The sequence below is a fragment of the Lissotriton helveticus genome, chromosome 2_1 (genome assembly GCF_964261635.1).
Source record: "Lissotriton helveticus chromosome 2_1, aLisHel1.1, whole genome shotgun sequence".
Taxonomy (NCBI): Eukaryota; Metazoa; Chordata; class Amphibia; order Caudata; family Salamandridae; genus Lissotriton; species Lissotriton helveticus.
Window position 1 is genome coordinate 1415513363 of NC_136059.1, and position 27591 is coordinate 1415540953.

A 27591-nucleotide genomic window follows, 5' to 3' on the forward strand; every position below is an offset into this window, starting at 1 on the left:
TTGCTCATTGCACCATCAGGATTCAAGCAAGCCGGGCCGAAGACGGCTGAAATGCCAGAAACCGGTGCCCGGAAGCTTGTTTCCTTCCCAGTGTAAGAATTGGCTTTTGTAGTCTGGTCTGCCCTGTTCCCATGATGCACTGGGCCAGGGACAGACTAATTTGCATACAGCCAGGTTCTGAAACTGGGATGGTGCAATGAGCTAAAAAACGGTGTTGGATCTAGCACTGATATCTTGACTGGGTGAGAGTACTCTGCTTAATTCAGAGACTCTGTCCATCACCACCCCTTGTTGTAAATAATTTTGTCCACCCTAAGCGTGGAAGGGTATACTCAGATGTGAGTCCCTTGCTCATTGCACCATCAGGATTCAAGCAAGCCGGGCCGAAGACGGCTGAAATGCCAGAAACCGGTCCCCGGAAGCTTGTTTCCTTCCCAGTGTAAGAATTGGCTTTTGTAGTCTGGTCTGCCCTGTTCCCATGATGCACTGGGCCAGGGACAGACTAATTTGCATACAGCCAGGTTCTGAAACTGGGATGGTGCAATGAGCTAAAAAACGGTGTTGGATCTAGCCCTGATCCCTTGACTGGGTGAGAGTACTCTGCTTAATTCAGAGACTCTGTCCATCACCACCCCTTGTTGTAAATAATTTTGTCCACCCTAAGCGTGGAAGGGTATACTCAGATGTGAGTCCCTTGCTCATTGCACCATCAGGATTCAAGCAAGCCGGGCCGAAGACGGCTGAAATGCCAGAAACCGGTCCCCGGAAGCTTGTTTCCTTCCCAGTGTAAGAATTGGCTTTTGTAGTCTGGTCTGCCCTGTTCCCATGATGCACTGGGCCAGGGACAGACTAATTTGCATACAGCCAGGTTCTGAAACTGGGATGGTGCAATGAGCTAAAAAACGGTGTTGGATCTAGCCCTGATCTCTTGATTGGGTGAGAGTACTCTGCTTAATTCAGAGACTCTGTCCATCACCACCCCTTGTTGTAAATAATTTTGTCCACCCTAAGCGTGGAAGGGTATACTCAGATGTGAGTCCCTTGCTCATTGCACCATCAGGATTCAAGCAAGCCGGGCCGAAGACGGCTGAAATGCCAGAAACCGGTCCCCGGAAGCTTGTTTCCTTCCCAGTGTAAGAATTGGCTTTTGTAGTCTGGTCTGCCCTGTTCCCATGATGCACTGGGCCAGGGACAGACTAATTTGCATACAGCCAGGTTCTGAAACTGGGATGGTGCAATGAGCTAAAAAACGGTGTTGGATCTAGCCCTGATCTCTTGACTGGGTGAGAGTACTCTGCTTAATTCAGAGACTCTGTCCATCACCACCCCTTGTTGTAAATAATTTTGTCCACCCTAAGCGTGGAAGGGTATACTCAGATGTGAGTCCCTTGCTCATTGCACCATCAGGATTCAAGCAAGCCGGGCCGAAGACGGCTGAAATGCCAGAAACCGGTCCCCGGAAGCTTGTTTCCTTCCCAGTGTAAGAATTGGCTTTTGTAGTCTGGTCTGCCCTGTTCCCATGATGCACTGGGCCAGGGACAGACTAATTTGCATACAGCCAGGTTCTGAAACTGGGATGGTGCAATGAGCTAAAAAACGGTGTTGGATCTAGCCCTGATCTCTTGACTGGGTGAGAGTACTCTGCTTATTTCAGAGACTCTGTCCATCACCACCCCTTGTTGTAAATAATTTTGTCCACCCTAAGCGTGGAAGGGTATACTCAGATGTGAGTCCCTTGCTCATTGCACCATCAGGATTCAAGCAAGCCGGGCCGAAGACGGCTGAAATGCCAGAAACCGGTCCCCGGAAGCTTGTTTCCTTCCCAGTGTAAGAATTGGCTTTTGTAGTCTGGTCTGCCCTGTTCCCATGATGCACTGGGCCAGGGACAGACTAATTTGCATACAGCCAGGTTCTGAAACTGGGATGGTGCAATGAGCTAAAAAACGGTGTTGGATCTAGCCCTGATCTCTTGACTGGGTGAGAGTACTCTGCTTAATTCAGAGACTCTGTCCATCACCACCCCTTGTTGTAAATAACATTGATTCCTATGGGCATTGAAGCCCATAGGAATCAATGGGCATTACCGATTCGGTATTTACCGCATCGGTAAATACCGAATTTTGCAAGGGTGCAGGGGGTGTCACTTTGACACCCTCTGGCACCCCAATTACAGGCATGTGTGCCATGTGGCACACATACATGCCCTAAGTAAGCATGGGCGTAAAATCCGCTCCGCTCGCGGATTTTTCGGATTTTCGGCAAATCCGCAATCCGCGAACGCTCGCGAATTTGTCGAAAATCCGTGAATCCGCTCGCGGCGGATTTTTTGCTTGGTTGCGGCGCGCGGCGTGGTGCACGGCGTTCACTTTCCGTCATTTTAGCGTTTGCCGAGTTGTTTTTCTTTGCGAGTGACGCGCCATTTTAGATCTTGCTGCGTGTTCCCGCGGGAGTTTGTCGCCCGCGAATACGTACTCGCGGCTTGCCACCTTGCACAGCACACCTCGCGAGAGTTCGCAATTGCGAACATGTAGTTGCGGCGGAAAGGAACAATCTCGCACTTGCGAAATAGAGATTTTGCAATTTCGCACAAGAAAATCACCAGCAAACAGGATAAACCTTCAGAAAATTATGATTTTTATCAGAATCACTCCTCAGGTTGACATTTGCATGGCCTTTTTTTTTGCAAGGAGTCCATTTTGGGGGGGGGGGGAGGAAGGAAGTGCCCCACAGTCTCCAACTTCCTGTTCCTGTCCAGCAGGCTCCTCCCAGTGCTTTGTCCATCTCCTGGTCACTTTCATTTGGATCTGGAGCTGGAAGGATTACTTTTTGTGGGTGCTGCTGGATATTTGGATTTGAGGCCTTTTTGACTGTCTTTGGATCACTTTTGGATTAGAAATCAACTTTCACAAGTAAGTTTGTTTGGGGCATTACAGTTGCTGCAAGTACAATTTTGGAACTTTTTCAGAAAATTAAATAAATTATATTGTGGGTAGCCACAGTATCCAGTAGGACCAGGGTTGGTTATGGGTGCATGATACAACTGTTTTGTTGAATTTAAACACCATTGAGGCCATGGATGGGCTGGGATTGTGCAGATTTTATTGTTTTTTGTCGTTTTTTTGGGCCTGCTGGTGTGGCCCTTTGCCCAGGGGTGGTGAGTGTTGCATGGGCCTAGTCTTTCTGTGGGGTGTCTTCTTGAATTTAAACATAATTGAGGCCATGGATGGGCTGGGATTGTGCTTATTTTATTGTTTTTTGTCGTTTTTGGGGGGCTGCTGGTGTGGCCTTTTGCTTGCCCAGGGGTGGTGGTGGTGCATGGACTGAGTGTGCCTGTGGTGTTGTCTCACTCTCTTTGATGTAAACATCATGGATGGCATTGGATTGTGGTGATTTCTGGCTGTTTTTCTGTTTTTTGGGGGTGTACTGTTGATGTGGTCTGGCCATGTGGGTGGTGGTGGTGGCCATCTTGAGTGCTGGCTGGTACAGGCAACATGTGCTTGGGGTGTAAGGGGGCCATTTTGAGGAGAGACAGTGTCTGAGGCCTGCACTTATTTTGCCTACTTTTCATCCCTTATGCCCAGGGGTAGTGAGTGTTGCATGGGCCTAGTGTTTCTGAGGGGTGTCTTCTTGAATTTAAACACCATTGAGGCCATGGATGGGCTGGGATTGTGCAGATTTTATTGTTTTTTGTCGTTTTTTTGGGCCTGCTGGTGTGGCCCTTTGCCCAGGGGTGGTGAGTGTTGCATGGGCCTAGTCTTTCTGTGGGGTGTCTTCTTGAATTTAAACACCATTGAGGCCATGGATGGGCTGGGATTGTGCAGATTTTATTGTTTTTTGTCGTTTTTTTGGGCCTGCTGGTGTGGCCCTTTGCCCAGGGGTGGTGAGTGTTGCATGGGCCTAGTCTTTCTGTGGGGTGTCTTCTTGAATTTAAACATAATTGAGGCCATGGATGGGCTGGGATTGTGCTTATTTTATTGTTTTTTGTCGTTTTTGGGGGGCTGCTGGTGTGGCCTTTTGCTTGCCCAGGGGTGGTGGTGGTGCATGGACTGAGTGTGCCTGTGGTGTTGTCTCACTCTCTTTGATGTAAACATCATGGATGGCATTGGATTGTGGTGATTTCTGGCTGTTTTTCTGTTTTTTGGGGGTGTACTGTTGATGTGGACTGGCCATGTGGGTGGTGGTGGTGGCCATCTTGAGTGCTGGCTGGTACAGGCAACATGTGCTTGGGGTGTAAGGGGGCCATTTTGAGGAGAGGCAGTGTCTGAGGCCTGCACTTATTTTGCCTACTTTTCATCCCTTATGCCCAGGGGTAGTGAGTGTTGCATACTTGCATGTCCCTAGTCTTTCTGTGGGGTGTCTTCAATGTAAACATCATGGATGGCATGGGATTGTGCTCATTTTTCTGTGTTTTGTCGATTTTTTGGGGTGTATAACTGAACTGATGTTCCTCTGTCTTCCATTGCTTTTAGGTGCACAAGAAGACTCAATAGAACCACCAGTGCCAGGAAGAAGTCCTGCAGCGGTGTGTGCAGCATAACGTCACGCGACGTCACGTCTGGACACAGAACCCTCTGCAACTCGTGCAACTGCTGCCTGCTGACCTGCTCTGAAGAAGATGGCCCCCAAAAAAGTAACCCGTAGCTCCTCTAGCAAGAAAGGTGCCAGTAAGGAGCAGAAGAAGCAAGTTACCAAGGACACTGGTGTGCCGCCCGCCCCTTTTTTTGTGAGTAAAAAAAAAAGTATGCCTGCAGCAGCTGCAGCGGGATCTGCTGGGGACCAAGCTGGCAGCAGCACCCCCGCTCCATTGGGCTCAGTGCCACCACCACCACCACGCCAACTTAAGTCCAAGCCCTTGAGTGCTGCAGAGGCAGCCAGTATACTTCTTCAATCACCATCGACCAGTGATGTTGGCTCATCGCAAGAAAGCAGCAGCAATGTCCCTCAATCAACACAGGTTGTTGTAGCTCATCTGACGAGTGTTGAACAACCACAGCGGCAACAACAATCACATGTGCAAGTACAAGCCCAAGTACATGTGGAAGGAGAGGCAGCGCAAGGAGATGCGCATGCAGAGGTGCATGGAGGGTCACAACAAGTGCCCACAATAGTTGTTCCTCCCGAAGTAGGGGCACATCAGGAAATCGACAATCAAGGCGAGGTATCATTTGAGGAAGCCACTCCTCCTGATGATCCTTCATTGTCTTCCACAACCCTAGCAAGGAAGAGATCAAGGGTGGTGTCTACATCCTCTTCAAGCACACCTCCTTCTGATGATACGGATCAAACTTGGGAACCAGCACCACAGCCGTCTGAGAGTGAGGCACACCATGATCCAACAAAGGTACTTAAGCGTAAAAGGAAGCTCGTCCAAAGTCTCAGACTTATGGAGTGTGATGAGGCTCAACAAGAAGTGGCGGATACTGCTGCTGATGAAGACTCTGCCAACGACGACCCAGTCATCATAAAGGTCACTGCAGCCCCAGCGGGCATGCAGCAAACAGACATTTTGACCCTAGCCCGAAGAGCTGCTGCGCGTGATGATGATGATGATGATGTTGTCGATGAGGAGGCAGTGGAAACACCACAATCATTGGAGTTAAGTAGTACACCAACTCGTCCCGCTTCCATATTTCTTTCTGGCAAGAAGAGACCTGCGTCAACCTCGACCTTAATTAGTGGCGGTGAAAGTGGAAAACGTACAAAAGTTGGCCAATCCAGATCCTCCACTTCATCTGGCATTAGCTTCATGACCACCACCACCACCAGTATCGCCGCCTCCTCCAGGTCCCACAGACACTTCAAGTCCCCAGTTTGGGACTTCTTTACTGTTTGTCCCAAAAATCCAAGGTTTGCCATTTGTACCCTTTGTAAGCTTGCAGTTAGTCGTGGTAAGCCAGGTAGCAACTATGGTACCGGCGGCCAGAGTGGTCATCTTGACAGAAAGCACGGTGTCCAATGGTTTGCGCACCTAGCTGCGATCAAGAAAGGCCAAAATCAAGGAAACGTTGATGTTTCATCTGATGTTGACGAGCAGGAAGAAGACGTGTCAAACACTTCCCTTACACCCAGTACCCCTCTCAGCAGCACACCCAATGTGAGGCACACTAAGAGTGTTGGAGCGAGTGAGACACCAACGCACAAAAGTTCACCAGCGAGCAAAATTGGGTCAACGAAGTCATTATCAGCCCGTAAATGCTTGGTCCAGGCCAACATTAGAACAATGCTTACTTCAGACGTGCCATATGAACGCAACCACCCACTGACGCGTCTGTATAACACTAAGCTGGCTAAAATGCTAGCTGTGGACCTTCTACCTTTTTCTTTTGTAGAAGCGGTAGGTTTTCTTGAATTAGTTGCAACGCTCTGCCCTAAATGGAAGGTTCCGAGCCGGTTCTATTTTGCCAGAGTTGCGGTTCCAGCACTACATGAAGATGTGCTGCAGGCGATTGGGGCAGCTTTGCAGAAGAGTGCTGTTCACACAATACATCTGACAACAGACATGTGGACCAGTGGCCCAGGCGATGATTACATGTGCATCACTGCACACTGGGTCTCTTTTTCAGGTGTTATAGCAAAGCTAAACGCAGGTGTTGACCCGGACCAAGTTTTCAAAGCTGCTCGGAAACATGCAACACTAGCCATGTTTGCCTTGGAGAAAAGTCACACAGCAGAAAACCTTTTGGAAGAGTTTGACAAAAAGGTGTTGTCAATGCTATCCCCCCTAAAACGCAAGATTGGTTATGTTTCCACGGATAATGGCGCCAATGTAGTTAAGGCCATGTCACAGGGTCACCATGTTAGAGTGCCGTGTTTGGCGCACTGTATCAACCTGGTAGTTCAATAATTCTTGAGTGATAAAGAGAGTCCAGCGTTCGAGGTAATGGCCACCTGCCGCAAAATGTGCAACCATTTCAGCCATTCTTTTAAGGCCCGGAAGCATCTGCGGAGACTGCTACTTCAACGTGGAATGCCAGTGAAAGCACTCATCCAGGAGGTGGCAACACGTTGGAACTCAACCTTCTACATGCTTGAGCGTCTGCATGAGCAGTATACGGTACTCGATCACTATTTCTTGACAGAGGCTACATCTCAGAAGGAGGACCTGCGGATGAGTAAGGCGCAATGGGCCATAGTTAAAAGCCTGACAGACATGCTTCGTCCTTTTGAGTTCTTCACGCGTGCAGTCAGCCAGGAGGACTGTAATTTGGGAAAAGCTATCCCATTGTTGTGCATACTGGAGCACCAACTGATGGCGGTTTCTTCTGAGTTTGAAAAAGATGAAAAAAAAAAAAACCATTTCATTTTGTCTGAGAAATTATTACATCGCCTACGTGGTGATGAACGTCTTAAAAACATCAACTCAGATCAGCATTACATTTGTGCTACTATTCTGGATCCACGCTACAAAAAGGCGCTGGCAGACAACGCATTCTTTCCTTTCGCTGATGCAGATGTTCAAAAGTACAAACATTGGTTAGCCTGGTCAGCCAAGAGGTTTGAAAAAGAACGGCAGGTTATTGAAGGAGAAGCCAGTACATCAGCATCAGCATCAGCAGGCCATCCGCAGTCACAAGAATCCACTTCTGCACCTGTGGCTGGGGCACAAGTGACCTCTCAGCCGTTAAAGACACCGGCAACTGGATCATCTGCACCACACACAATGACAACACTAACAGTGGCTGGGGAGGAGGATTGGCTAAGTTTGATGGGGTATGGTTCTCTAAAAAATGTCACAGGCACAGCAAAAAGTAAGCAAAGTGGAGGAACAGTTGATGACCTTGAGTCGATGGTGCAGGACTATCTGAATGACTCAACAGTGGTCTTTCTTAATGAGGAGCCATTGCAGTATTGGCATGGCAAAAAACAATTGTGGCCACAGCTCTACAACCTGGCTATAAACTATTTGTCTTGCCCACTCGCAAGTGTGTCTTCTGAACGTGTTTTCAGTGCTGCTGGTGGCATTGTAACTGCCAAACGGAGCCGCCTATCGCCCAAAAATGTGGAGCGGCTGACAATGATCAAGATGAATCAGCACCTCATACCACCAGATTACAAAGTGCGAGAAAGCACGCCACATGAAGACGATGAGGACAGCAACGTAGATGAGGGGATTTTTTCTCTGTTCGGTGCCACTGACCTCATCCAGCCTGAATTCGCAGAGTATGATGACGAAATCTTGTTCTTATTCCCTGACACCGAGCCCTGAAAATGAGACAATCAATCAAGAACTTTCTTTTTCGTCCTTATTCACTTTTATTCCTGTGTGCTTTGTGTCTCTCTTTCTTTGTTTTGCACAGTTAATTTAATTCAAACTTTAATCACCTAATCCCAAAAACAAGACCATCATCAGAACTGTCTTCACTTGTTTGCTTATTGATTTGAAGGTGCCGCAGTCTACATTCCTCAGGTTCACAAGTTCTGAAGAACATGCTCCTCTATCCTCCTCCTCCAGACTGCGATTTCCCTCCAAGCAGAGTGCTGGATTACGCACAATGAAGAAAGACTCAGCACTTGTGGGGGTGTTGTACTTCTTTGCGGGTGAGTTGACGGTTTTGGGCCCATTGCTGTGAAGCTCTAATAATGGACAAAAGTGTTTTGGACCAAATATGAGGTGGAAATTTCTTGCCGTTTTTGCTGACTTGCTTGCCTTTGAGGTGCTCTTTGGCGGGGTTCCGGGGGTTTGTGTGTAATTTTTGGTGTCTGTCGAAGCACTGCTGCGACAGTCTAATCTTGATTGCATTTGCTTTTCAGGAAATCCGTGGTGGAAAACAGGAGTTATGATGATTGATGATGACCTAGCTGCACAGCGCGTTACTTTGGACCGAAGGCCGAGAGATATTGTAAGTATGAGATTTAGCTTTTTCGCTGTTTGGGGGTGTTGTCGGGTGTTTTTTTGCGGGTGGGTTGGCGCCGGCGGGTCTTGCCTGGGGCATTCCTGGGAAGGTCTAATACCGGATACAAGTGTTTTGGACAAAATCCATAAGGAACAGCCTTTTTTTTGCCATTTCTTCAGACATCTTGCTCAATGTAGCCTTTTGGGGGGCTTCCTGCTGTTCGTGGGTGGGTTGCGGCCGGGGTCTCTGTCGAAGCACTGCTGCGACAGTCTAATCTTGATTGCATTTGCTTTTCAGGAAATCCGTGGTGGAAAACAGGAGTTATGATGATTGATGATGATGACGACCTAGCTGCACAGCGCCGCGTTTGGACCGAAGGCCGAGAGACATTGTAAGTATGAGATTTAGCTTTTTCGCTGTTTGGTGGTGTTGTGTCGCGTGTTTTTTTGCGGGTGGGTTGGCGCCGGCGGGTCTTGCCTGGGGCATTCCTGGGAAGGTCTAATACCGGATACAAGTGTTTTGGACAAAATCCATAAGGAACAGCCTTTTTTTTGCCATTTCTTCAGACATCTTGCTCAATGTAGCGTTTTGGGGGGCTTCCTGCTGTTCGTGGGTGGGTTGCGGCCGGGGTCTCTGTCGAAGCACTGCTGCGACAGTCTAATCTTGATTGCATTTGCTTTTCAGGAAATCCGTGGTGGAAAACAGGAGTTATGATGATTGATGATGATGATGACGACCTAGCTGCACAGCGCCGCGTTTGGACCGAAGGCCGAGAGACATTGTAAGTATGAGATTTAGCTTTTTCGCTGTTTGGTGGTGTTGTGTCGGGTGTTTTTTTGCGGGTGGGTTGGCGGGTCTTGCCTGGGGCATTCCTGGGAAGGTCTAATACCGGCTAGAAGTTAGTTGGACAAAATCCATAAGGAAACACCAGTTTTGGCACTTTGTAAGTTAGGGTTCGTTAGGGTTAGCCCTAGCAGCAGGATTGCATGTGTTTAGGGGGGTTCTATTGCAACGCGGTTCTGTTGTTGTAGAGCACTGTTGGAGCGATGCTGGCTATGGATACTTTTGCTTGCAGGCAAGTGGTTTGAATACAATCCACGGTCTGTATTTGGGTCTACTGTTACTTTCAAAGTACGTTTTGTAACCATTTTTCTGCTAGGCATCATCAAAGTGTGACTTTTTGAACCACACAGCGTACATACCTTTTATTTATTTATCAGTGGTATTGTAATAGCACTTCCTGTTTTCCGTTCAATAATTACAGGCCGGGTTTCAGTCAACATCCGCCAGGCAGGCAGTGGACAGGGTGTCTCTTCTGTCAGTGGTCACCACCACATTGATGGACGAAGCGTCAGCTGGAATGGAGGAGTGCCGCCAATAAGAGGAATTGTTTGCTGCATGCAACTTACTTACCAATTTCAACAGGACAACTCCAACAACATACGCAATACAGATACAGTATCCATTGTTGTCTTTTATTCTATGAGTGGGACTGCATGTGCTTACCTTTACTTTGTAACCAAAGATTGTCTGTAAACTCTGTATCTTCAATTATTGTTTGTCCATGCTCTGCTTTTTTTTTTCTTCTCTCAACAAAACCTACCCAAAAAGAAACCCCCATTCCCATCCATTTTACAAACCCTAACCCTCTTCCCCCGGGCTGTGTTGTTTTGCTTGATGTCTGACTAAAATGACATCAATAATTCCACACACTTGCTGGGGAGGATAAGGTGATAGCAGCAACAGGCTGGTGAAGGAATACGAGGATATCTTCTAGACTTACTCAGCTTCAGTACTATATCTTCTAGTAGTAGTAGCCAATGTCAAATAAATTCAACGCAAGTACTAGTTATACTTGCAATACTTTACCATTTGTTAGGCTACATTATGGCACTGTTCTAGTGTACTGTCACCTGCTATTTTCTCGATCGTACCGTAACCGTTGTAATGCTACAGTAAGGAGTACAAACAAGGTTTCGTTTTCTTTTTTTCCATAGGCATGCAACTGCCACTGTGTCACACCACTAGTAACACCGCAATGAGGAAATGTCACCCGCCCAGGAATGACAACGTTAATCCCCATTTCACCTGGAGCCAGCCCTGGGCCTAGCCCTAATTTCTAACACAAATTACAGGTAAGATAAGCGTTTGGTGGGAGGTAGTATAATGGAGTATTATTTCGGAGTAGACAAGAGTTTGACGGTTGTACTACTAAAGTCCTACGACTGTTCAGGAAAACAAAGTTACTGTTACACCCCCGCCCCCCACCCACCAGACTGAAAAGCAGTAAAAAACAGGTATGGTCAGATAAAGTAGTTGAAAAATATATTTATTTATCCCTAACAAAATAATCTCCCTCACCCACCCTAACCCCAACGATTGTCTCTGAAACGTCCCAAAACGATCCCAACTCCCAAATCCCACCCCCCAAAAGTCTATAAAAAAAGGGCAAGGGACACTCCACTACTGGAGGGTGCTGGTGCTTGTGCATGATGCGGCATGGGCATCATACTCCTTGCGGAGGGTGGCAAGCTCGGAGCGGAGGCCCTTAACCAAGGTCTTATACCTCAGGACCTCCTGCTCCAGGTTGGACATGCGGACTCGTAGGCGGTGTTGGCGTTCCTTGCAGCTCCTGTGGGGGGCAGCTGGTGTTTCGGGTGCTTGGCGGTGGCGGTCGGCTTTCTTAGCCCGGCTCGGTCCCGCTGGTTTAGTCACGGAGGAGGATGCAGTCGAAGATGTTGCCCCGCTCGACTGCGTGTCCTCCTCCTCCTCCAGGGCCACCAGCCGCCGATACTCGGCGACTGTGGCCTCCAGCCTCCGTTGCCGGGCCAATCTAGCCTGCTCCCTCCTTGTTGTTGATTTGGAAGAAGGAGCAACTATATGAAGAAAGAAAGACATAGTCTGTAACCAATGCTCCTTATTAATAACACAAAGTGATTGAGCCGAAAGTTGGGTCACAGAGTACAAGTAGCAAATTGAAAGCACAGTACATAACTATTGAGGACAGTATCTATGTAACCCTCCCACTTCTGCATCCTTGCTCTAACAGTAGTGGTAGTTTAATGAACTAATTCTACGACCACTATGGACTTCCATTACAGTCGACTATGACAGTACACCAGTCTTATTCTTCTTCTTCTCTCTTGTTTAGGGAAATGGGTACGTTATCTTATGCAAGCCGGCAGAATGACATGGACACAGCACAGTGAAGTTGCACCCGAGAAAAAAAGTTGCACACCATGATGATGGAGACAGACTTGCGTTACTGTACCGGTCCAGTACATGCAGGTGGTGAAGCTATTACTTTTCTATTACGGGTGGCACTGAGAATACTCTGTTACAAGGGCTACTGCTTAATTAATTTACCTTTCACCCTACAGTGCAAATGAGTACTAGAAAAGGAAACTGAAGAAGCTAACTAATTTGATTATCTATCACTTCACATGGGACGTATTTAATGACAGATGAGATGACTTTAGGTGCTTTGCTTAATATTGAGTGAACACAGTGATACACCCACACATGAATGACGTACTACAAGTAAACTAAAGTTATTAAGAGAGGTACGGAGTGTCCACCGTAATAACCAGATATATGCTGTGAATGCAAACGCAATACAAAGTACTGCTACTATTCATGGTAGTATTGGACACATTTACAATTTCTTTTCCTTGCCTTCCCTGCACTGGGAAGGACGTGCGGGTGCGGTGGTACATGCTCTTCAAGGTAACACTTACTTCACCTGGCGACCATCTACTCTCTCTAGATACACATTTGCTATGTAAGAGTCAGAGAATACCATGCTCCAGGCATCCATTCATTCAAAGTATACGCACACATACAGTTTCTGTTTCACCCACCCAGGCTGCTGTCCTTCCACCCATCCTTGCTTCATCATTGACCCAGCCATGCACCATACCATATTCTTTCCTTCCCAGCCACCTCTGGGTCCAAGCAAACACATATCGTTCTTCTTTGCCAGCCATCATACAAGTTCGCGTCCCACTTACTTACACCCTTCTTTCGCTTTTCGTTCATCCCATCCATCACGTTCGTCTAAGAACTTATTGGGATTCTTCTCACCAAAAACTTCACAGCTAAGTCGAAGTACATTTCGAGGAGGCTACTACCTGGTTGATTTGTAATTGTAATACACCCGTGCAGAAAGCACACTATGCAGTCTTCAATCTCAATAAGTAAGGAATATATAGCTTACCTGTTTCCGCCACCACCGTTTGATCCCCCACAGGAACGGCCACCAGCTCTTCTACCGCCGCATCCTCCCCAGAGGCCTCCGAGTCCAAGTCCAACACATCAGCCACCTCCGCGCTGGCCCCGTCACCAGATGTTACACCTACAAAGTACATTTAAGAAAGTTAGAATACACCACTCACTACTATATAATATTTGGTCTAGGAGAAATGTTAAAAAAACAGAATACAATGTAATAATTTGTGACTGTCTACTCCATAGTAAAAATGTCCCATTTTCCAGGGAAGGCTGTTGTCTTGCTGCACTTTTATGCACAACTGATGAATGCTTGCTTTTGATTTTTAACACGCACCACTTTTTCTCCTAACAGACAGAAGCTTGACTCCTGAGTCCTAAGAACACGACCAGGATCAAGTTCAAAGTAGGTGAGAGTTCGGCTCGACCACAAGAAATGTGTCCAATTAATCGTCAGCACTAACCACTTTTCCGTTTACAGTTAAATAGTTTTATGACAAAGTAGATTTCAATAAATGTGTTTACTTTTAATAAAGCTTTTACACTTAAATAGACTCTGTGGTTTTTGTTCCTCTAGACTAGAGTGGATGAGCTAAAGGTTTTGGAATTTTTGCAAGCATGAGTGCCTCTGACACTTCTTGACTGTGCTGTGACTCCGTACTACTCTCTTGTCCTGCGTACGATAATCTAGAGATCATTGGGGATCTATAATCGGTGACTTCGGGAGCTGAATGACTCTGCCACACTATCTAGTCAGTAAGGAGACAGTGCATAGAGGTATTGCTGAATATAATGGGAGTCCAATGGAATTGCCAAATGTCCAATCTTAGTTAGCTACACAGACAGACTAATAAGAATAGTCTAGTAATACCACAGGGAGTCATCATATTCGAGGCAGGATAAGAATTTATATCCAGTCTACAAGAAGATCAAAGACGATTTAGAAAAAATCGAATGAGGAACGCTAGGAAAAAATAGGTACTGTTTAGTAAAATGTAAACTTACTGGGGCCAGCAAAGGAGCCCTCGCCTGCCCGATCCTGGCCTGCATCCTCAGCACCCTCCTCCTGTGTCCTCTTGCCCTTGGGGGGAGCTGATGTACAACATGAAAGAAAGAAAAACCATAAAACATGGATGAGATTTTTCAACCAAATCAAACATTTCAAAAGAACAATAACAACATATTTTGGAAAAATAGCAAATAGATAGACAACTATTCCACGGGATCTATCTCATGTGGTATACTACGTTATTCGTATTGCCTGATTTGCGGAACGTTGACTTAGAAAGTTCCTATGTAACTCAATAAACAGACTACTAAAGAGGTTTGCCTAGGCCTGGCACTGCAGGCAGTAGTGCACAACACGTGACAGACAAAGTCCATCCTGCTTGCAGATCAGTGAATACTCAAACTATCAATCCACCCGCCACCACCGCCACTATTTCTTCTGATAGCCATGTGACTGTCTAAAGGAAGGACACTGGACTTCAGTCTGTTGGGGCTGATTTATAAGTCCCTTGCGGAAGTTGCGGCTGATTTTCCTCCATTGTTGCGTGCCTTTTCTGACGCAGCGGCAGAACAAAAGACTCGCCATGGTGTTGGTGCGGCGTATATATTAAAAAAAAAAACACATATGGGCATATGGGCGATGCATCACGTTGTAAAGCCCTGCGCCATCAGGGGGCGTTCCGGCGCAAGGGAGGGCGTACCTGCGCAGGAACGAATCCTAAAAGTGGCTGAGGGAAATCTACAAGATGTCAATCAGTCATTTTTATGACAATGATGCATGACTCAAACCCTGCGCGCTTGAAGCCGACGTACGGCTTGATGCAGCATTGGGGAGATAGGGTACCCCAGAGCATTGCTGGAGCTGCGCCATCGTTGGCACGCAACTCCAGCAATGCGCTGCCTTTACGGCACAGATGCGTAAGGCTTCTGTGACGTTTTGGGCCAATGGGTGGTGGTGGCATGGCACACAATTACTGCCGCATCCCTGCTACTTTGCAGGGATGCGCCGGTAATTGAAAATATGACCCTTACTGTCTAGCATTACGCATTTCTTTTCTTTACAGTACACTGATACATAATTTCTCAGGCCAATGAAATGCTTCTGAACACAACATACAAAACAAAGAAGCATAGTAGCAAGCAAGGCTACTGAGAAGGAGAGCAGTGCACCTGAAAATGAAATGCATAGAAGATTTTGAAATATAATTTACCTCAATGTAATCGGCAGCATTATTGCTCTTGGTAAAGAACAAAGATTTGCAAATAACAGAGCAGGATAAAACAGAGTAGTAAATGTACTACTACTACTACTCACCAAGCCCGGGGACCTCTACGCCGAGCGCGTCCAGCAAGTCCCGCTCCCGGTCCATGACATCGGTCCAGCGGTGGGTGGCCTGGTTATATGTGCGCCGGACCCCAGAGATCTTGTACATGGCCCGGCACACCTTCTCCCACCGCTGGCGGCGCTCCCGGATGCCATAGCCGGTCGCGATCTTGCCGCCTCCCAGGATCGTCTTGGGGAGGCGGCGCTGGACATGGAAGATCAGTGCCGCCACTTCCTCCGCGCTAAAGATCTCCCTCGGGACCACTTGCTCCCCCCTTAAACGCCCGCACGGGAGCCGGGCACGGGGTGCGGGACCCTTCCCCTTCTCAGGGTGCTTCCCGGCTCCCTTTACCATGGTCTGGGCAGAAATAAACTTAAATGATAAAGAAGAAATAGAATAGTGAAGAAGAAAATAAAAGAGTTTAAAAAAGTAGTTTAAAAGTAACTAAAAGCTGCAGAAAACACAAAAATATAGAGCTAGAAAAATAGAGGGTTAGATAATAAGTAAAATTAGATCAAAAAAACTTCAAACAAGCAAAGGATGGCAGAGATTGAGAGAGGATAGAGAAAGCATGCCCAGAACCATAGCAATGAATGAGAAACAAGATGGCCGCGCCCGTTCACGACCGCGTGGGTAAGTTCGCGCGAGATTTTCCTTGCGAGTACGCGCGAACTTGTACTCGCGAGCAGCACACTTTGCGAGATTACACATAGCGGGCGGAAACGGAATTACGTCACGCCAACAAGATGGCCGCGCCCGTGTACGACCGATAGGGTAACTTGGCAAACGAATAGCTAGAAGCGCCTCGCGAACACGCGCAAGATCACGCGAACATACACGTCGCAACAAAAACAATTTTGTATTCGCACGTATTCGCGGCTTCCGAAATCGATCTCGCACGGATTCGCGCCCCAAATAACGCGCGAAATTGCAAAAAAAACGATTTTAGCTAAAATGAAAGCAATGAGCAGGTGCAAAAGTTCAAACTTAACATTAGTAACATTCAAGGTAGTGCTTCCTGATGGGCCCCTCCAGAGTTTGCAACAATTCTATGACCCTGCTATGACCCAAACAGCAGGCTCATAGAATAGCACCATAAAGGTCCTGTAAAAAAAAAATTTCACTGCAACAAAAAGCAAATTACAGATAAGGAAGGAAGCAGGTGCCAGCCAGACTGGAACTTTCAAAATTACTGACACATTAATGAAACACAAATTAATTGATGGCAGTTGAAGAAGGGCAGGTGTGCTAGCTTTTTTCAACCACCATAATCTACAGTAATAAATAAACCTAATAGGTGCCTGTGAGGATGTACTAGAGGGTGGCATGGGTGTCCCAGAGGGTGGCAGTGGTGAAACAGAGGGTGCTGTGAACCTGTGATGATAAACCAGACGTAGAAACAACATAGTCGCGGCCGTTGCAAGCCGAAAAGTAAGTTCGCAATTGCGAACTTGTCCCAAAATCGGCGCGAACACGCGCCAACACAAAAAACGGAAAAATCCGCAAGTCCGCTAGAGTTCGCGGATCTTCGCGGATTGCGAATCCGTAAATACGCAAGTTCGCGGATTGTCAATCCGCAAAATCCGCCCATGCTTAGCCCTAAGGGCATGTCTGTGTGTCACATGGCACAGGTGTGCATGCACAGATGAGCATGCACACCTGGATTCGGTATCTCACCACCCAATTGGATTGGGTGGTAAAATACCGACTCCTAAAGGCCTGTGGCACTGTTTGCAGTGCCACCTACATGTGAGATTTACCGAATCTGTAAAATTACCGATTCGGTATTTTACAGAATCGGTAAATTTACCGATTCTGTAAATTTACCGATTTTGTAACAAAGGTCACCTACATCTCAATGACCCATTTACCAGTCGGTAACGGCCGAATTCGGCCGTTACCGACCAGTAATGGCCACCTACATTGGGCCCTATACGTGTTACAGGAACAATTTTCACATTTTTTTTCACGATGTGCTTTTTGCCATTTATATTGTTTGACGTATTGTTGTGCAATTGTAGAAATGATCTATGAACAATGATATGGTGTTTTCCTTTCATTATCCATTTTTGCTAAGAATGTGATTTAAATTGCACTGTCATGCAAGTACAGATATTAGAGACTTCTATGTCTATTGCCCAGCCATAGGTTACTGTGAAAACCAACAGTGAGTGGTTAGCATAAATACAGAATATACAAATGTACGTGATGTAGTGATCAAGGCGGTTCACCATTGAAACACGTCTAGGTCATTGATGGATTTAACTTTTCTTTGTCATCCTCTCATGGAGTCGGTGCCTGTCTTTTGCCGTTGCCAGGATTGGTTAAAAAAAAAAAATATATATATATATCAGCAATCATGTTTCAGCAATAACACAAGACGGTCAGGGCTCAATTGAATATTTTAATTCAAGGCAACACCAAGAAAATGTCCCAACGCGTTTCGAAGCAAAGGCTTCTTGCTCATGGGTCAGTTTATGTCTACCATTACAAAACATAAATACATGTGATCAACCATCACCATAGAGGTAGGACTTCACCGGGCATTCTGTAAGTTTACTTTGGTGGCCATCAAGGGAAGATTGCTTACATTTACCCATTTCTATTATAACACTGGTATTAAACCAATAAACAATCATATACATTGTGATGGGGTTATAATGTATTTTTGCGACATTTGCATTTCCACCCCTGTGGGTACTCTACAGACTAGCCCGTCTTGTTCTGGTATCCAAAATTATACAAACAGAAATAATTTTCTTCACTAGGAAAAACCAACAATTCTTCCCAAGTGGGCAAATATAAATTCTCATAAGTGTCCAAATGTGCCCTAGTGGGCTACACAACAGTACTGACAGTGTGCCGAACCATCACCTTCTTAAAGTGGGCATTACACAGCTCAGCTGTTGGGCAGCTTCCCCAAGATATAAACTCTTTTACATTCTTCATGCCCTGTATAACCTACATAATCATAAAAACAATATTAGATCAGCTAGCATATTTATCTTCAAAAACCTGTAAACTTATTTTCAATAATACTCATGTCGAAATTCTTATCCAATTTCTGAGATCAAACACAATCCTAAAACAGTGGTTTAACCCAAATGTACAGATAATTCTTCATCTGTATTAAGACCATTTGGATAAGTAGTTTCATATTTGATGATTATCTTAGACTCTAGTCTACGCAGCATTTGAACCCTGTTGCCCCCTCTCTCAAGTACTGGGATTCTATCCAGTACGCAAAAATTGAACAAACTTGTGTCTTTGTTGTGTCTCTCTTTGAAATGTCTTGCCACTGGATATTGTTTATCCTCATTGGTAATAGCCCGTAAATGCTTGAGAATTCTTTATTTGGGTTTATGGGTAGTACTGCCAATATAGTGCAATGAGCATGGGCATTCTAAACAATATACACAATAATCAGAACTTCATGATAGATGCTTCCTAATCATGTATGCTGGTCTTCTCTGGGAAAGTTTTACCTCCTTTCGGTTGGTGCTATTCCTACAGGCTTTACACACACTGCAAGTAAAGAACCCCTTTATGTTACTTTTGTTGTGATATATATTACCTACTGACGGTCGCCAGTAGGTAGTTATAGTTAGGACCTGGTTTCCATAGGAAAAGCATTTTTTGATTTTCCAATATCTTTGGCGCTGTTTGACAGAAGGTGAAAAACACATAAAGGGGACAGGGTAGAAACACACTGACCCCCTAGGCCTGCTCAGGGGGTCCTACAAGGCCAAACAAAAGCATTTTGTTTTAAAATGGCCGATGTCGCGCTGGGTGGCAAATCCCAACCGCGCTTAGTTTTCTATAAGCCCCTGGTGGACCAGGTCCCGGGGACAATCTCAAAAATTAAACAGCGAGGGGCCCCCTCAGCCCCAGGGATCGCCACCTCCCCAGGGCTTGATTGATGACTTGGGGGGGCATGTCATCAGTGATGTCATTTGAGATGTCATCAGTGATGTCACTGACCATGTCATGAATTATGTAATATGTGACGTCATCAGCAGTGTATTGCGGGCGCTCGAGTTATAGGTAGTCAACTAACTATAACGGTCTAATTTCTCTGGTTTTGTACAAGTGAAATGTCCAACTAACTATAACGTCTCTGAAATATATATATATATATATATATATATATATATATATATATATATATATATATATATGAAAATCCAATTAATATTAGCAAAGATATTATGTTGTCAGCTTCTGTGTGCCCTACACTGTTTTATTCACTGTTCTTTGTCTTATTTTCTTATTTTTTAGATTGAGAAGCTTAGGGATTACAAACATAAAAGAAAAGAGGAGAAGAAGCGCGCTGGCCAAGAACGTAAGCTTCTGGAAGAAAAGGATAAGAAGGAAAGGGATGCTCTCACTCCTGCAGAAGATTCAAGTCAGGAACAGCATGTGCAGATTAGAAAGGTGAGCGAAGCAGCACCTGATTGTAGATAGATATGTGTTTTATTGCCTCTTGAAAATAAAGATTCAAAGAAGAACTCCAACATCTCTGAGGAATATCTCCTTATTTTGCTTAAACATCGTTTGCACTTACTGTTTTATGTTTTGTGGTGCACCTTTGCTGCTGTTTGTTCTGAATCAAAATTCCCTAGGGAATAGGCACGGTGATGATGGGTGCCATTCAGTGTGCCCACAACCCCCTTGATTAAACTTAAGGGTTAAGATACCTCACGGGGGAAAGTTAGTCAGGTGCTTACTCTAGGCAGGGTCCATCATTTATTCAGTTTTGTCCTGTAGATAGATACATACTTTACAATTTAGTGATGTGTCAATATAGTGGATGCAAAATGTTTGGCTTATGAAATATCACATACATGAATCCCTACCACCCAACATCAGATTAGACTCAGTGATGAGCGAGTTACCTTGATTTAACATAACGCATGTTGATCATTCATTTGTTCCCCTTGCACATGACTTAAAAATCACAGACTGATCCTTTAATGACTTACACCACAGCTGGTATATTTTTTTAATGCAAAATATATTTATTGCCGAGCACAGAAATCAGATTTCAGTTTGTGGTTATTGGATTACATATATAGGTGATGTATCGAAAGCTGAGACATGGAGAGCTATTGCAACTGAGCCGGATAGTTTTCATTTGTTTTTTTACTCGAGAAGACATATGTATCCCTGAACGTGGGCAACATTTGTACTCAACATTTGGTAAAGAGTTTTCTTGTGGAGCTAAAATTGGATACTTACTTTCTGCAGGTCTGGTCACATCAAAGCATTTGGAATGATTAAACTGAAAAGCATGATGGCCTTACTAAAGTTGGGTTATACAAGTACAATTTAAAACTAGTTTGGGTGCTATCTTCCTTCAAATGTACTTGTTGAACCTGGCTATATCTGCAAGGTCAACCCCGAACCATTTGCCATTTACCTTTCACCCTTTTGCAGAATTCATTTTTGTTGGCATTAGGACTCTGAGCACTTTACTACTGCTAACCAGTAATAAACTGCTTGTGCTTTCTCCCCTAAATATGGGTAAATTGGCTTATACCCAATTGGCATATTAAATTAACTTTTAAGTTCCTTGTAGAATGGTATACCATATACCCAGGGACTGTAAATTAAATGCTACCAGTGGGCCTGCAAAAAACACAGTTGATGGACAGAATGTAGAACAATGTCATACATTCACCCCAGTACAATGATCTGGGCCTAAATCCATCGTTTTTTTGCACTCCACACCACCCTGGGTTAGACACTGGCTATATGCAAATCAGCTCTGACCCTGTGCCTCATGGGAACAGTCCAGTCCGAACTACCAAGCCATGTCTTTCCCAGACCGGAATCAAGCATCCAAGGACCGGTTTCTGGCTATCAGCCTTCATCAGCCTGGATAGCTTGACTCCAGTGGTTTGGAGAGCCTGGGACTCACGTCTGAGCATACCCAGCCCACTCGGTGTGAAAATTGCAAAAAACACAGTTGATGGACAGAATGTAGAACAATGTCATACATTCACCCCAGTACAATGATCTGGGCCTAAATCCATCGTTTTTTGCACTCCACACCACCCTGGGTTAGACACTGGCTATATGCAAATCAGCTCTGACCCTGTGCCTCATGGGAACAGTCCAGTCCGAACTACCAAGCCATGTCTTTCCCAGACCGGAATCAAGCATCCAAGGACCGGTTTCTGGCTATCAGCCTTCATCAGCCTGGATAGCTTGACTCCAGTGGTGTGGAGAGCCTGGGACTCACGTCTGAGCATACCCAGCCCACTCGGGGTGAAAATTGCAAAAAACACAGTTGATGGACAGAATGTAGAACAATGTCATACATTCACCCCAGTACAATGATCTGGGCCTAAATCCATCGTTTTTTTGCACTCCACACCACCCTGGGTTAGACACTGGCTATATGCAAATCAGCTCTGACCCTCTGTCTCATGGGAACAGTCCAGTCCGAACTACCAAGCCATGTCTTTCCCAGACCGGAATCAAGCATCCAAGGACCGGTTTCTGGCTATCAGCCTTCATCAGCCTGGATAGCTTGACTCCAGTGGTGTGGAGAGCCTGGGACTCACGTCTGAGCATACCCAGCCCACTCGGGGTGAAGATTGCAAAAAACACAGTTGATGGACAGAATGTAGAACAATGTCATACATTCACCCCAGTACAATGATCTGGGCCTAAATCCATCGTTTTTTTGCACTCCACACCACCCTGGGTTAGACACTGGCTATATGCAAATCAGCTCTGACCCTGTGCCTCATGGGAACAGTCCAGTCCGAACTACCAAGCCATGTCTTTCCCAGACCGGAATCAAGCATCCAAGGACCGGTTTCTGGCTATCAGCCTTCATCAGCCTGGATAGCTTGACTCCAGTGGTGTGGATAGCCTGGGACTCACGTCTGAGCATACCCAGCCCACTCGGGGTGAAAATTGCAAAAAACACAGTTGATGGACAGAATGTAGAACAATGTCATACATTCACCCCAGTACAATGATCTGGGCCTAAATCCATCGTTTTTTTGCACTCCACACCACCCTGGGTTAGACACTGGCTATATGCAAATCAGCTCTGACCCTGTGCCTCATGGGAACAGTCCAGTCCGAACTACCAAGCCATGTCTTTCCCAGACCGGAATCAAGCATCCAAGGACCGGTTTCTGGCTATCAGCCTTCATCAGCCTGGATAGCTTGACTCCAGTGGTGTGGAGAGCCTGGGACTCACGTCTGAGCATACCCAGCCCACTCGGGGTGAAAATTGCAAAAAACACAGTTGATGGACAGAATGTAGAACAATGTCATACATTCACCCCAGTACAATGATCTGGGCCTAAATCCATCGTTTTTTTGCACTCCACACCACCCTGGGTTAGACACTGGCTATATGCAAATCAGCTCTGACCCTGTGCCTCATGGGAACAGTCCAGTCCGAACTACCAAGCCATGTCTTTCCCAGACCGGAATCAAGCATCCAAGGACCGGTTTCTGGCTATCAGCCTTCATCAGCCTGGATAGCTTGACTCCAGTGGTGTGGAGAGCCTGGGACTCACGTCTGAGCATACCCAGCCCACTCGGGGTGAAAATTGCAAACAACACAGTTGATGGACAGAATGTAGAACATTGTGCCAACCACTTAAGTATCACTTTAAAACAAGTCCCAGGCCTGCCATTGCAGCCTGAATGCAGTTTTAAACTGCCAGGTCGATTTGGCATTAGAACTCCCTTGCCAAGCCTTAAACTTGCCTTTTATTACATATTAGTCTCTCCTAAGGTAGGCCCTGGGTAGCCCATAGGGCAGACTGATGTGTAATTAAAAGGTTGGACTTGTACATTTAAGTACTTTTTTCGTGTCCTGGTAGAGAAGACCCCCTAAATTTGTTTTTCACTACTGTGAGGCCTACTCCTCCAATAGGATAGCATTTGGATTTTCCTATTACATTTATTATACTTTAATTCCTAATTGGGAGCAGGTAGATATATTTGGTTGGTGGCTTTTAATGTTTTTAAATAATTAATACTTAAATAAAAGTTGTAGTAATTTATAATGGCAATAGCTTAAACTTTTGTAAATAACTTTTGTGAAGATTATGTTCAGTGTATTTTATTGTGACGAAAATCCAAGAACAGAAGTGAAATATTAACATCTTTTAGTGACATTTGTAATAAAGTTTGAAACATTGTGAGAATATGTTTTAACCAGTAGTTGTTGAATTGTTGCACAGAGTGATGCTGTGGCGTTCAGTGGTGCTGAGTGATGCTATGGTGTTCAGTGGTGCTGAGTGATGCTGTGGCGTTCAGTGGTGCTGAGTGATGCTGTGGTGTCCAGTGGTGCTGAGTGATGCTGTGGCGTTCAGTGGTGCTGTGGCATTCAGTGGTGCTGAGTGATGCTGTGTCGTTGAGTGATGCTGTGTCGTTGAGTGATGCTGTGGCGTTCAGTGGTGCTGTGGCATTCAGTGGTGCTGTTGTGTTCAGTGGTACTGTGGCATTCAGTGGTGCTGTGTAATGCTGTGGCGTTGAGTGATGCTGTTGCGTTGAGTGATGCTGAGTGATGCTGTGGCGTTCAGTGGTGCTGTGGCGTTCAGTGGTGCTGAGTGGTGCTGTGGCGTTCAGTGGTGCTGAGTGATGCTGTGGCGTTGAGTGATGCTGTGGCGTTGAGTGATGCTGAGTGATGCTGTGGCGTTGAGTGATGCTGAGTGATGCTGTGGCATTGAGTGATGCTGTGGCGTTGAGTGATGCTGAGTGATGCTGTGGCATTCAGTGGTGCTGAGTGGTGCTGTGGCACTCAGTGGTGCTGTGTAATACTGTGGCGTTGAGTGATGCTGTGATGTTGAGTGAGGTTGAGTGATGCTGTGGCGTTCAGTGATGCTGTGGCATTGAGTGATGCTGTGGCATTGAGTGATGCTGAGTGATGCTGTGGCGTTCAGTGGTGCTGAGGTGCTCAGTGGTGCTGTGGCGTTCAGTGGTGCTGTGTAATGCTGTGGCGTTGAGTGATGCTGTGGCGTTGAGTGATGCTGAGTGATGCTGTGGCGTTGAGTAATGCTGAGTGATGCTGTGGCATTGAGTGATGCTGTGGTGTTGAGTGATGCTGAGTGATGCTGTGGTGTTCAGTGGTGCCGTGGCATTCAGTGGTGCTGAGTGGTGCTGTGGCATTCAGTGGTGCTGAGTGATGCTATGGTGTTCAGTGGTGCTGTGGTGTTGAGTGGTGCTGAGTGATGCTGTGGCGTTGAGTGGTGCTGTGGCGTTGAGTGGTGCTGAGTGGTGCTGTGGCATTGAGTGGTGCTGTGGCATTGAGTGGTGCTGTGGTGTTGAGTGGTGCTGAGTGATGCTGTGGCGTTCAGTGGTGCTGAGGTGTTCAGTGGTGCTGTGGCGTTCAGTGGTGCTGTGTAATGCTGTGGCGTTGAGTGATGCTGTGGCGTTGAGTGATGCTGAGTGATGCTGTGGCGTTGAGTAATGCTGAGCGATGCTGTGGCATTGAGTGATGCTGTGGCGTTGAGTGATGCTGAGTGATGCTGTGGTGTTCAGTGGTGCTGAGTGGTGCTGTGGCATTCAGTGGTGCTGAGTGATGCTATGGTGTTCAGTGGTGTTGTGGCGTTGAGTGGTGCTGAGTGATGCTGTGGCATTGAGTGGTGCTGTGGCGTTGAGTGGTGCTGAGTGGTGCTGTGGCGTTGAGTGGTGCGGTGGCTTTGAGTGGTGCTGTGGTGTTGAGTGGTGCTGAGTGATGCTGTGGTGTTCAGTGGTGCTCTGGCGTTCAGTGGTTCTGAGTGATGCTGTGGCGTTCAGTGGTGCTGTGACATTCAGTGGTGCTGAGTGATGCTGTTGCGTTCAGTGGTGCTGTGGCATTCAGTGGTGCTGAGTGATGCTGTGGCGTTCAGTGGTGCTGTGGTGTTCAGTGGTGGTTTGGCGTTCAGTGGTGCTGTGGTGTTCAGTGGTGCTGTGGCATTCAGTGGTGCTGAGCGATGCTGTTGCGTTGAGTGATGCTGTGGCGTTGAGTGATGCTGTGACTTTCAGTGGTGCTGAGTGATGCTGTGGTGCTGAGTGATGCTGTGGCACTGTGTGATGCTGTTGCGTTCAGTGGTGCTGAATGATGCTGTGGTGTTGAGTGATGCTGTGGTGTTGAGTGATGCTGTGGCATTCAGTGGTGCTGAGTGATGCTGTGGCATTGAGTGATGCTGTGGCATTCAGTGGTGCTGAGTGATGCTGTGGCGTTGAATGATGCTGTGGTGTTGAGTGGTGCTGTGGCATGGAGTGGTGCTGAGTGGTGCTGTGGCCTTGAGCGATGCTGGCTTCTGACAGTGCAGGGCGTTTTTATGAGATCGCTTTAAACGTGCTTTGAGATGACGTGCCTTAAGTAGTAATCTGTGCCTGTCCCCTTCGTTGTATAGCCCAAAATTGTTTGGGGGGAGTCTGTAAGGTGTGCACGAAATGTGGTTGACAAGAGAAAGAAGTACCCGCTATTAATGCCCCCGCACCGTGTTTATTAGCTAGAGAACCATGTGCTAAATCTGATTATAAACAATATCACCTGTGCCTAGTAGAAATTCAAATAAACTTTTATGAATATTTGGACAGAAGGAATTGCTGTATACGTGTTTTCTCCGCAGGATAATTGACTTGATAATGCTAGAAAATAAGCACCAGATGCACATCCTGTTTGATTAAGTTCCAGATGTGCCAGAAATGTATTTTAAATACTTACCTGCTGGTGACACCATCGGTGACCCGGAAACTCTTATGTCATGCCGGTAAGTAGTTTATTTAGCTGAACTGAACTGAAATGAATTGAATCGCAATTGCACAAAAAAACCACCTCTACAGACCTTTTGATCGGAGAAACAGTACATTAGCGAAGTAGGAGGAGATGGTACAATCCGTTGTAAATCTGCCACACAGTAAAGATCTTTGTTGAAAGAAGCATCTGTGTTTTGTATGGCACCCGGGGCATATGTTAGTAAAGGTTCCCATTAGAAAGTGCTCGCATACGGGTGGGGTAGGAGGCGTGGGGGTTGGAGGTTAGAGAAGGGCTATTTAACCATGTTCAGGGACTGCAAATTGACTCTCGTAGCATTTTTTGTTTGTAAAAAATTAAGGTGTAAGCAAGGTAGAAGGTCCTTTAGTGCTTTTGCTTAAAAGCGTTTGATTACCAAATTAACTTTGCAACGAAACTTAGGAAAATTTGGTTGCAAAGATAGTAAATTAGCAAAACAAAAAGGTAGGAGCAGCGGGAAACGGTAGAATGCTTTGTAGATGTGCGAAGCTATAAAGACTGCTATCGTCCTACTAAGAAGCAAGTCTGTGTTTCGTGGAACCGAAAACAGTTGTCTCTGAAAGGAATCAACAGGAAAACACATGATAGGGGCGGAGGGCAGGAGGAAACGCAGGGGATTGAAGTTAGGGGACTTTCTGTATTAACTATGTTGGGGTAATTGAGCACGGTGGGCTGAATACGGTGCGTGCACTGCATTTTTTTAGGGGGATTTAAAACTTGCTGGTAGGCGTTGTGCCAACTAGGCTAAGTTGCTTGCAAATGAGTCTTTTTTTGGATGGGGAATAAGGAATCGCTAAGTGTGCATATGTACCTACTGGTAAACGTTGTAAATAATATTAAACATATTGGCCCTAGATCCCCAAGTATTTTTTGCAGGTTCGTTCACAGATACACGCAGGTAACGTAACATGGTTGAGGCCCAGAGTGCACCAAACGCTACATGTCTTTCACAAACTGTGCTGTAGGACCAATGTGTTTAACATTACTTGCAACAGTAGCCAGTAGGTAAATATATAAACTTACAAATATCTCCCAAACTAAAAAAGTGTGGAAATTACTTTTTGCCAAAATATAGCTAAAGTATGTCCCTATTTTACATAACACAAAGCAACGGTCCGTTTTCAGCAAAACAACAGAATGGATTCCAGAAAAACACAGCCAAGCACTTTCAACGGGAGAGCTGCGTAAAAAGTACACCGTTTTTTACTGCCAACTTCTCTATTTCAATCTGTTTAAGACTTTAAAAGAATTGTCTACAATGAAACACAAAATAAAAGCAGTTTTAGCCAAGAAACGGAAAACAATTCGAAAAACACAGCACAATTCCTTCTCGAGAGAAAAACGCGGTCCGTACCAAGCAGGAAAACAAAAGCCCTTCCATCAGGAATAAAAGCAATTTAATCCACAGAACACAAAACAAATTGTAAAATAAAGCAAA

At 45.9% G+C, this 27591-nt stretch overlaps 1 protein-coding gene across 1 annotated transcript in view; it reads left to right on the top strand.

Moving 5' to 3' along the window:
- LOC144818693 (coiled-coil domain-containing protein 17-like) overlaps nucleotides 1-27591 on the top strand; it is an 874964-nt gene that overhangs the window by 88040 nt on the left and 759333 nt on the right. The window contains exon 2 of the mRNA XM_078676346.1: nucleotides 19673-19828. Within this exon, the coding sequence (XP_078532472.1) occupies nucleotides 19673-19828 (156 nt within the window). The remainder of the gene's footprint in view (nucleotides 1-19672; nucleotides 19829-27591) is intronic.